Source organism: Arachis ipaensis, chromosome B01, assembly GCF_000816755.2.
Source record: "Arachis ipaensis cultivar K30076 chromosome B01, Araip1.1, whole genome shotgun sequence".
In the NCBI taxonomy this organism is placed as follows: Eukaryota; Viridiplantae; Streptophyta; class Magnoliopsida; order Fabales; family Fabaceae; genus Arachis; species Arachis ipaensis.
Window position 1 is genome coordinate 114,807,941 of NC_029785.2, and position 12,368 is coordinate 114,820,308.

The 12,368-nt window shown below is 33.4% G+C and overlaps 1 protein-coding gene across 1 annotated transcript; it reads right to left on the reverse strand.

Annotated features, from left to right (window-relative positions):
• On the reverse strand, window positions 10,181-10,821 carry LOC107611077 (pentatricopeptide repeat-containing protein At1g74900, mitochondrial-like). The gene has a single exon (XM_021123617.1). The coding sequence runs from the start codon at window positions 10,709-10,711 to the stop codon at window positions 10,409-10,411; it is 303 nt and encodes a 100-aa protein (XP_020979276.1). The 5' UTR covers window positions 10,712-10,821; the 3' UTR covers window positions 10,181-10,408.

Sequence of the window (12,368 nt, forward strand, 5' to 3'; positions counted from 1 at the left end):
TATATATCCATGTTAGTTATCTTTTACCTCGCTTTGCTTACATTATCGCATTCAGGAGTGTTGCGTTTTTTCAAATTTAACGCTTTTGCTTTACTCCTTTCTTCAAAGGCTCTTAGTTATAAATACTTTTCACACTACTATATATACTAAATTTTATTTTCAGAGGTCGTAATACCTCACCACCTTTGTCTTATGACTTAAGCATAAGGCTCTGTGTGGTAGGGTGTTACAATTGGTTTACTGATTATTGTTATAGATAATAATTGAATTGAATTGAATAGTATTCTAGTCAAAGTTGCAGTTTTTCGAAACATGTTTGTATATGATAATGTCCTTATGTCACTTTTTTGGCAAAACATTCAATGAAGTCAGGTTGGGAATTCTTATTGATAAGATGCTCAAAAAAATTGCTTATAAGTCCTAGTCAAAAGTCTCTTATTTTGTAAATTGTGGACCTTCTGTTGAGTAATAGGGGATAACATTATTCAAACACCATATTTATTTGCTGGCACTCCTCCATGATGGTTTTTTACTTTAATTGCACATCCTTTGTAACCAAAATAAAAGAGCACATTCTCGTGGATAAATAAGGACTAGGATTCAATTATATACATACGTAGTCTGTCCATTTCTAACATCTAGCTCCGAAGCAAATTGATATTCAAACAAGTTGTTGTTTGAAATGTGCGTCCTACTAGTTTTTTAGACATTCCTTGAGAATATATGACGATCTTGCTCGTTCCTTTGTCACAACTCACATCATTTTTATTCTCTTTTTATTTTAGGTCCTTATTGAAGACAATTACTTGTGCTGTCTAGGTAAATATACTTATTCGGGTAATATTTTTGTTTTCATTAGTTGTTAAATGATATTAATTTTGACTTGAGTAATGCACCTTTTCTTTGAATATTGGAGATTCATTTTGCTAAACCTGTATTGAATGATGATTCTCCAGCTGCGATGCTAGAAAGAGGACGACAATATGACATTGATGCTCCAACAAGTGACTTTGGAACATACCCAACTTACTAGGTTTTATGTTTTTTTTTTCCTTTCACTCTTTCGATATGTATAATTTCCTTTTATTTACATCATAACTGTGATAACATTCACCGGTGGATACTCAAGTTTATGAATTTATTAATGTTATATACGATATGGGTTAATAGAATTAACAACATTAGTATTAATACCAAGTTATAAATAAAAATGCTCACATGAAAAAGAAAATAAAGCAGAAAATAGTATCATCAATTGAATTGAAAATTTCAGTACATCATACAGTGATGGCTATATGGCATGTTCAGTTGAAAACCAAAAGTAACATTAAACGAAAAGAGTAAGCCTAGATAAAACTGGAATAGGAAAATAAAAGAGCTAAGAATAAAGTAGAGTTATGTTCAATGAAACTAAACTAAAAGTACATCAGACATAATATTCTCTTGGATACCAGATTTCACAAAATCATCTAGCTTTCTCACGAGCAATTGGATCCAAAACATCCTTTCAAAATGGCTTCTTGTTGAGATCAAAATTTTTTACCGCAGCTTAAATTTTTGGTGATTCAGTTGTAGAGCGAACATATCCTCTCTTACGGAAAAAATTTGAAATAGGGTCGCTCTATAATGATGAATTATTTTCGATGTGCCCACTCAAATTCACATGTTGGCTTGTTTGTAACACTCGTCTACATAGATAAAAAATGTAACGATTTATATTCAATTTACAGTGTTATAGATAGGTGCTAGCAAATAATTTATTTTTAAAAGTTACCTTCAAATCTATTAATATAACATCGTCATCCCACTCAGAAGAAATAGTACACTATGAAAACCCAACCCTTTGCAGATACTGCACGCTAAGTGCATATATCTCCTACAAATTTTCAACCAAACCAATTAATTATAGATCATTATTAAATGGTAACATGATGTTAAATTCAATAACAAAGCGCAAACAGAATATTGAAGATAGCAAACCTCTATACTAGAATCCATAGCAGAGGATGGGGCATTAGTATAGAATGCATGTGAGAAGGGCGACTTTTCATAGATATTGGTGTGAGCATTGAGTGCTATCAGCCAAGAATAAACATTAATCTTGTTACACAAAACGTCGGAGGCCACATCGAGTGCGTGATGCAACAAGGAGAATGGAGAAGCGAAAACCATCTCCTCTGCAAGGTTGTGCGAGTAGTGATAATGATATGTCGTCACCTTGCTCAGATAGGATTTCATTTTGTGTGACCTAAATAGTAAGAAATTCATTATGATTAAAAAACATAATTATTCAATTTTTTATAATTAAGGCAATTAATCAGATTCATATAAATAAATAAAAGATTGAAAAATTACTAGACAGGACTCTTTAGGAGGATATAATTTTGCCTATGAAGTTTTCTAAGTTCTTTGCTAGTTAGTTTAGTTACTAATTACATGATTATATTAATTTGGGAGTTAATTATGTACCCAAGTTATAGATTAACTCCAAGAGTCAACTCACCAAATAACATAGCATCTACTCTAGCATTTAACTATTTGACTCCAAAAACTAACTCACACACACAAAAGTAATATATACACATACACAATTGTAATAGGACCTCTTACTATTGTATTAGGCATCCTGGATTGTATTTTGATCCTGTGATCTCGTTTAGGGGGCTGGCCATCTCGGCCATGCCTGGACCTCGGATGAAGATAGCAGGAAAGCAGAGGTTCAGAGGAACGAAAAGCATCTCCATTCGCTTATCTGAAATTCCTACCAATGATTTACATAAGTATTTCTATCCCTATCTTATTAATTAATATTCGAAAACACCATTATCACTTTATATCTGCCTGACTGAGATTTGCAAGGTGACCATAGCTTGCTTTATACCAACAATCTCCGTGGGATTCGACCCTTACTCACGTAAGGTATTACTTGGACGACCCAGTGCACTTGCTGGTTAGTTGTATCGAAGTTGTGACAATTATGAATTAAGATCAGAGCACCAGGCCTTTAAAGCCATGGATATGTATCACAATTTCGTGCACCAAGTTTTTGGCGCCGTTGCCGGGGATTGTTTTGAGTTTTCGGCAAGCTTTTGGTCCGGTAACATCAGTGCCAGATTCCCTTTTGATCCGGCAACAGCACCAAATTTTTGGCGCCGTTGCCGGGGATTGTTCGTGTTTGGACAACTGACGGTTCATCTTGTTGCTCAGATTAGGTAATTTTCTTTTTATTTTCTTTTCAAAAAAAAATTTTCAAAAATATTTTCAAAATTTTCTCACCTGTTTTTGAAAAAAAAATGTTTTCAAAAATAAATTATTCTATGACTTCAGAATTTTTAAGAATGAATTCTAGTGTTTCATGAAGCATGTTGAAGCCTGGCTGGCTGTAAGCCATGTCTAACTTTTTGGACTGGGGTTTCAACTTGCCATCACAAATGAAGAGATTCTCACACACTGAGTTGCTCTAAACATGAAAAGTATCCATACCTGCTGAAGCTTGGCTGGCCATTGGCCATGTCTAGTGTTTTGGACTGGAGCTTTCATTGAAAGCTTGGCTGGCTAGTGAGCCATGTCTAATTCCTGGACTGAAGCTTTAGACTAACATGGCAAGATTCCTGGAATTCATATTAAAAATTTTGGAATCCTTATTTTTCTTTTTCAAGACTATTTTCGAAAAATATAAAATAAAAATCCAAAAAAAATTAGAAAATCATAAAAATCAAAAATATTTTGTGTTTCTTGTTTGAGTCTTGAGTCACGTTATAAGTTTGGTGTCAATTGCATATGCATCTTGCATTTTTCGAAAATTTCATGCATTCATAGTGTTCTTCATGATCTTCAAGTTGTTCTTGGTAAGTCTTCTTGTTTGATCTTGATGAATTTTTGTTTTGTGCCTTTTCATGTTTATCATATGCATTCTTGAATTCTTAGTGTCTAAGCATTAAAGAATTCTAAGTTTGGTGTCTTGCATGTTTTCTTTGCATTAAAAATTTTTTAAAATTGTGTCTATGATGTTCATCTTGACATTCATAGTGTTCTTGGTGTTCATCTTGACATTCATAGCATTCTTGCATGCATTCATTGTTTTGATCTAAAAATTTCATGCATTGCATAATTTTCATGTTTTTCATAAAAATTTCAAAAATCAAAAAAAAAATATATCTTTCCCNTCTAACTTCCTAACTTCTTATCTTTTCAAAATTTGTTTCAACTAACTAACTAACTTTTTGTTTGTTTCTTAACTTTTTCAAAACTACCTAACTAACTCTCTCTCTCTAATTTTCGAAAATATCTCTCCTCTTTTTCAAAAATTTCCTTTTAATTAACTAATTATTTTTATTTTTTATTTTTATTTCAAAAAAATTTTCGAAAAATACTAACAAATTTTCAAAAACCAATTTTCAAAAATCGCTAACTCCTTTTCAAAATAATTTTCGAAAATTATACCTCCCCCATCCTATTCTATTTATTCATTCATATCCTAACATCTCATCTCACATCTCTTCCATTCTCACAGTTGTGTTTCTTTCTTTATAATTACATTCTTTGTCTCCCCCTTTTCTTCCACTCACAAAGGGATCCCTATTGCACTTGCTGGTTAGTTGTATCGAAGTTGTGACAATTATGAATTAAGATCAGAGCACCAGGCCTTTGAAGCCATGGATATATATCACAATTTCGTGCACCAACGAGCAGAAAAATGTGCATTGTAAAAAAGAAAAAAATAGTGAAATTGAATGTATATAATTTGGTCTATTTGGTCGCGTTTGGAAGATAGACTGAGAGTAAGAGACAGAAACAAAGACTAAAATAAGTCTCAGTATTGTGTTTGGTGTAAAGTGGGAGACAAAGACTGAAATAAGAATGAAATTCTAATTTAATTTGCACAAAGAGTATAGTTGGAATTCATTGAAATGGGGATATTTTAGATATAAAATATTATTAAAGTTTCAATCTCTGTCCCCAAAAATTTCAGTCCCCTATGTCCCCACTTTTTTGAGGTACTGACTGAAATTTTGAGGACAGAGACTGAAATTTTAGTACCAGTCTCTGGGCCAACAAACATGATACTGAGTCCTAGTCTTTCAGTCTCCATCCTATTAGCTCAAAACAAACGCTACCTTTGGTTACGCTACAATCTGATTTTTATACCAGTAATGAACAACACAACCACACTAAGAAACTACTGTTTAATCAAGAAGGGGAAATTAACAACTTCAGCTAGTTAATAATCATAGGAAGTGTGAAAATTGCAAATCATCAACAGCATCTAAAATTAGATAATTAACATACCTTATTAATTTTTCATGGCAACACTAAGAAGGAAGGGAAAGAAACCAATGATAAAAAAAAACTAAAAAAGCTTTCTCCCTGATAAATTGAATTTATCTGAAGTTAGGGTTTAAATTTGAAGAAAGTATAAACTGCATAAAAATATTTTGAAAATGCTGCAGAGAACACCAAATTAAACACAGAATTTAGAGATGGATATCATTCAATTTTGCCACAGTGATCATTGGGTATGTGGCAATTGAGAGAGTTCATCTCAAGTTAGCCACAAACAAACAAAAACGTCAAAAAACTCTGCAAAATTTGACCATGAAAATACAAGATGTTACAAGTGATTATCATAATTATAAAGATTTATTACTGCTTCTTATTTGTGGGTATCTTCCCGATGGTAACTCCCGTATTTATGGCAGTGAGTCAACAACCATACTTTTCTTTAATTAAAGAGAGAAAAATTCCTAATTTGAATGGCACCCCTCAAGCCCATTCATCCCTAACGTCAACTAACTCTCAGACACTCAACACTTTACCTCACTGGCTCACCACACCTCACACTCTCACAGAGCTTCACTAAGACACTCACTCTCACCTCTCTACCTCACTCACCGCATAGTAACCGCCGACCACAATGTCAGCCAATGACGACAGAGGTCGTCAAACGTCACTCTCTTTGCCGACTCCTGTGACTCATCCATGCGCCGTCAGTGTCTGCTCACTCGGTTCAGACTAAAATAGCAAAAAAAAAATGCTCACTTGGGCACTGCTCAAACCCCATAAACCAAAAACCCCATTCTCGCTTTCGCCTCGAACATTTTCAGCCTGCACCCATTGTCCATCGCCACCCCAATCGACAGTAAAAAAAGACGCCAATGCTGTAGCCAAACTCGTCCTCCAATCAGACCCAAAAACCCTCTCCGAAGCCCTAGCAAAGCCTACCTTCCAATGGTCCCCGCACCTTGTCGATAGGGTTTTGAAGCTTCTATGGAACCACGGGCCCAAAGCCCTCCAATTCTTCAACGTCCTGGTCCGCCACCCGACCTACCTCCACTCCCCTTCTTCGTTCGACCACGCTGTTAACATCGCAGCACGCATGCGCGACTATCAGGCCGCGTGGGCCCTTGTGGTCTGCATGCGCTCTCTCAGCATTGGGCCCACTCCCAAGACCCTCGCCATCTTAGCCGACCACTATGCCTCCACTGGAAAAGTCCACTGGGATGTTAATGTGTTCCTGTCCATGCATCACCACGGCTGCCGCCAGGTATCACTATGACATTGTAGCATAAATCTCGAGTAGTGTAATATATGAAAATTCCGCTTAGCTAAGTTATAGATAAAATGAATTATTATAATCAACAGTATAAATCTATCTTATTAATTTAGTGAGAAGTCAATTATATGGGGAATCGAACATTCTTAAAATGGATGAGAATAATGAATTTATATTAGTTAATAAGTGCCTTATCAAGTATTCTTAAAAAATTTATTAAGGTGTTAAATATTAAAAAGTTTGTATTAAGAAATATTATATATTTATATATAATATACTTCTATTCTAAATTTTAAATGACCTCACTACAAATAAATTATAACATATAATTTAAAATTTAAAATTTAATTTTTTATATTTCATATTTTAAAATCTTGACAATATAATTAAAATGTCTTTTTTTGTATATGTCGTTAAATAATCATTTAAAACTCAACTTTCATACAATTAGCTTTTGATGATATTCATAGTTGAAAAAGTTCATTTAATTAGTGTAGTTATAATGAAAAAACTAAAGCTAATTTTAAAAGAAGAAATACAAATAGATAGATAATATTATTTCGAGTCAATTTTTAAGAAGGAACATCAATCTTATTTAAATTTGAAACTTGATCATTATAATGGACATCTAATATGAAGTTCTCAAATTGACTATCAAGTGTCGAAAGTTGAATAAAAAATTATTGTGGGGTCAAATTTAATAATTTAATAGGGGCAAATAAATATTATTATTATATACTACTCAATAAAATTCCAAATTGTAGTGGGACGCTTGCCCCCACACCCTAAGGAATGGCTCCGTCCCTGCACGTGGCATAATCTGACACGTGGCAAAATAGCATTGTGACACATAGCATAACCATCCACATCAGCATGCCACGTGTCGCTAATCGACACGTCATCATACCGTTACACGTGGCCAAACCATGAGGTGACATGTGTCACCAAAGGTTCACGTCATCAAGCCACGTCAGTGCGTCGTTAACAAAAAATGGGTCAGGGACTAATATGGTGCAATTTTTCCAATCTCAGGGACGTAATTGGTGCAATTAGAATCTTAGGAACAATTTTGGTGCACGACGTCAATCTCAGGGACCATTTTGGGAATTTTATCGATGCTAGGGATATTACGAAGGGTTTGGAGTTGTTTGAGAAGATGGGGGATGGGTCATGCTTGCCGAATCTAGACACATACAATGTTTTTATTAGTGCAATGTTTGTTAGAAAGAAATCTGAGGATTTGATGGTGGCTGAAAAATTATTGTTAGAGATGATCAATAGAGGGTTTTTACCCCGAAAGTTTACTTTTAATTGTGTGCTGAATGGGCTTGTCCTAACCGGCAATCAAGATTTTGCAAAGGAGATTTTAAGTATGCAGAGCAGGTGTGGTCATCTTCCTCGTCAATTAAAATTGTAAGGCCCTTAATGTTGGACTTGAGTTTGGAGAAACATTGAATTCAAAATTTGGACAATGTATTTGATGACCATGCCATAGAGAGCCTCGTCCACATGAGGTTCATTGATTCTGTGGTCCCTTCAGCTTATGTTTATTGCATATAATTCAGGCTAAAGTGATATTGTCTATATTATGTTAAATCTGTGTTAGTTCTGCATATGTAGTTTTATATTTTTGGTTGCGGTATAGTGCCTGAATGGAGAAATAAGATATGATTAATGCTATAGCGAAATTGGAATCAATCACTTTTTGAAATTGATTCTCAAAACTCATCTTTTTTGTGATCCGGATTTGTCAATATTTTACTCCTTAATTCTTGCTAGTGGTTTTGTGAATACAGATAATCCTTCATCCATAATTTTTTATTCTTTTTCCCTTATATGTAGATTCAACTTATATGTAGATACTATGATTTAGGAATGTAACCAAAACTAAGAATGAAACTATTATAAACAAGAGATAGTATTATTCAATCAAATTCTTTCTCTTTTAGCTTATACTATTGTTGATACATGAAAGCAGGTCATGGAACATTTTGCATCAGAAAATATTGTGTATTTAGAGTTGAAAAGTACTCCTATGATGATTAAATTTACTCAATTTTGGTATTTTTGATATAGTATTTTTTTTATGTCTATAAATAATTGGAAATCTTGTGAGGTGCATGCTGATATGGAATTTTCTCATGTTTTAGAGTTTTCTCAAAAATCCATATCAACCTTGATCGTGGGTTGATGCAGTCGATGACTATCGCCTAGGATTGGAGAGGATTAAGGTTTGTATGCAGCAGGAAATTGTTCCTTTGACCGCAAATCAGTCAATGTAGGTTCTAGTCCGTCTTCTTCCCTTATCTGTGTTTTGCTTGTCATTAATTTGGGTGTTTGTTTATACTTTATATGATTATTTCAGACTTCATTACCTAGGGTTTATGATTCTGCAATTCTGTATGTTTTTTGGGGTTTTTGGGTTCATCTTCAGATGATTAGTTGGAGATGGATGTTAGCTTCGATTATGGTATCTTGATTAATACTTGTGGAATCGTTTTCTCAATGTGTGTCTTGGATATTCAATTTGATGATTTGCATTTATGTTTTTCTTATTTGTTTCCTAAGTCATTGTTTGAATATAACTTGTTCAAACTCTCCTATGTTTGCTGCATATTTCAGAGAGTGAGAACAAAGCAGATGGTGTTCTTGTTGATGATGCTGACATCATCGTGTGTTGGGTGCTCTGATGTTCAATGTATGGGTTGCTTACCTAACTTATTTGAACAATTTATCTATGATTGCTTGAAAGAAGTGCTACTGAGAAGTGCTACTGGTCAAATTTATTGAAGGAAATTGTGTTTGGTTGAAAGAAGTTGATTTATATTTGGATGGTTCTTTACCTATTGCATTAACCTATTATATTTTATATGATTTTCTGCAATATAGACATAGTCCTATTTGTTATCAAACTAAGTAGGATTGCAAGAAATTGAATGTGATGGCATTAGAATCATGTACTTGTTTGATAAAAATTTTTCTTTGCTATTAGTATATTAAATTAAAAGTTGTTCTTGTCAATATCTAATGAGATAGTTGTATATTAATATTTTATGGAGTAAATAGTCATTTTTGACCATAAAAGATGCAGACGCTGACAAAATTGACTATGAAAAATTGAAACTAAAGTTATACTCATACAAGACAAGTTTTGTTCGACAAAAATAACTCATTGTTAAATTTTCAATGTCAATTTCAAAAAGTGATTGATTCCAATTTTGCTACAGCATTAATCATGCCTTCTTTCTCCATTTAGGCACTATACCACAGCCAACAACAGAAAACAGTATATGCAGGACTAACACAGTTCTAACATAATATAAGCAATATCACCTTAGCCTGAATTATATGCAATAAACAGAAGCTGAAGGGAGAACAGAATCAATGAACCTCGTGTGGATGAAGGCTCTCTATGGCATGGTCATCAAATATATTGCCCAAATTTTGAATTCAATGTTTCTCCAAACTCAAGTCCGACATTAAGGGTCTTACAATTTCAACTAATGAGAAAGATGACCACACTTGCTCTGCATACTTAAAATCTCACTTTTAAAATCTTGATTGCCAGTTAGGACAAGCCCATTCAGCACACTATTAAAAGTAAACTTTCGGGGTAAAAACCCTCTATTGATCATCTCTAACAATAATTTTCCAGCCACCATCAAATTCTCATATTTCTTTCTAACAAATATTGCGCTAATCAAAACATTGTACGTTTCTAGATTCGGCAAGCATGACCCATCCCCCATCTTCTCAAGCAACTCCAAACCCTTTTCAATATCCCCAGCATCACATAAATACCGAATCACCACATTATATGTTTGAACATTTGGCTGACACCCGTCTTTCTCCATTCTAGCCATAAACCGCAATGCCCTCTCCATCACAGAACCCTCTTATCACAACATTGTAAGAAACTGAATTTGGCACACACCCCTTCACCACCATCTCTTCAAAAACCAAGACAGCATTCTCCACATTATCCTTCTTGCACAAAACATGCACCGGAGCATTATAAGTAGTAACATTTGGAACAACCTCCTCTCCAACCATTTCATCGAAAACCCTCTTTGATTTCTTAACCTCTCCTGCAACCCCGAACCCATAAATCATAGTAGTGTATGTAACAACATCAATCTCGCACTTCCTCCTCTTCATCTCTAAGAAAAACTCCTAAACTTCATTCAATTGACGAGTCATAAAATACCCTTTAAAGATTATGTTATATGTCACCAACGATGGTATGATGCCTCTCTCAACCATCTCTTTAAACACCTGCAACGCCAAAAGGGGTCACTTGATCAAGCACCAACCATTGGCGATTATGCCAAATTTAATTCACTTTTCTTCCATTCGATGTCTTGAGATGTTTGTTTGAGTGATTTAAAGTTTAGAAGGTAAGGAGAAAAGACATACAAAAATGGAGAATTCATGAAGAAATAAAGATTGGAGGATTTCTGGGTTATGCGTTAATTATAATTATTTGTTGATTAATTAATTAATTTATTTTTTTAAAAAAACATAATCTAAAAAGACAAATATATACATCTATATATATTTATTAATTACTTTATAAAATATTTGTGGGGCAAGTGCCCTCTCTCTCCACCATCTGGGTCCGTCCCTGCATGGTAAATGTGTAAGCATGACTCCAATCTCGTGTCTCACTTAAAATGGCACGTGACTCGCGATTTCAAATCAATTTTAGATCTAATCCAACTCATTTTCTGAAACACTTGAAACATGGATCATAAAAGGATCAACCAAATTATAATGATATGAAACACTTATTAACTTAAATGCTAGAACATCTTTTGCAAATCCACTCTCATCTATTCTTTTGCAAATTCACTCATCGCCTATTTTTAGTTTGATTCTAGTTGAAATAATTGAAAAACTTTTGACAAATAACTTTTAAATTGAGTTATAACTTAGAGCATTACTTGTACTTCGACTATAAATTCTACAAAAAAAACCTTCGAATAACGAACATATTTTCAATGAGCTAAACATCGAAAAAAATATTCTGATAAATATTTTGACATCCAAACATTAACTCAAAATAAAAGTAACATTTAATATTAATAAACTACATTAATAGTGTTTAGTAAAGTAATATTATATGGTATATAAAATCAATTAATAATTAGTTACCTAATAAGAATATAAATTTAGTGTTTATAAAAAATTGTGATTATATTATTATAAAAAAGTTTAATTATTTTTATGACTAATTATCTTATTAAAAATGTAAAATAAATATATATAAATACATACAAATATATATTGATTAAATTCCTTTTAATGGTCATTGACGAGTAAAAACTTTTCATGAAACCTATTTTTGATAAATAAATTCGTATAAATTTGATTGATTCAATAATTGCTTTAATCTTTTTAACTTTACTTTATGTATCATACTGGTCAAAATGCAGATGTACAAGTTAACGAAAACTAATCACTAACGAAAAACCCAATTTGTGTTATAAAAAATTGTGATGAGATACATGAATCGAAAAAAGAAAAAAGAAAAAAGAAAGACATTTGTCAAGTGGCAATAACATGTGTCAAAGCATAGCTTGGTAATTGGTTGGAACTGCACAAGGAAGGACTCTTGATTTTGATGGCCAAAAGTATTTTGGGTTTGAAAATAGAGCATCCTGCATCAATTTTGAGTGATAGACAGAGAGAGAGAGATTGGGATATTTTGGTGGTTTCAGAGAGAAAGATCTTTTAGGGGTGACGTGGCCATCTCTCTATCTCTACCAAACTATCCACACCCACTCATATCTTTCCCTTTTTCTCATTTTTCCTT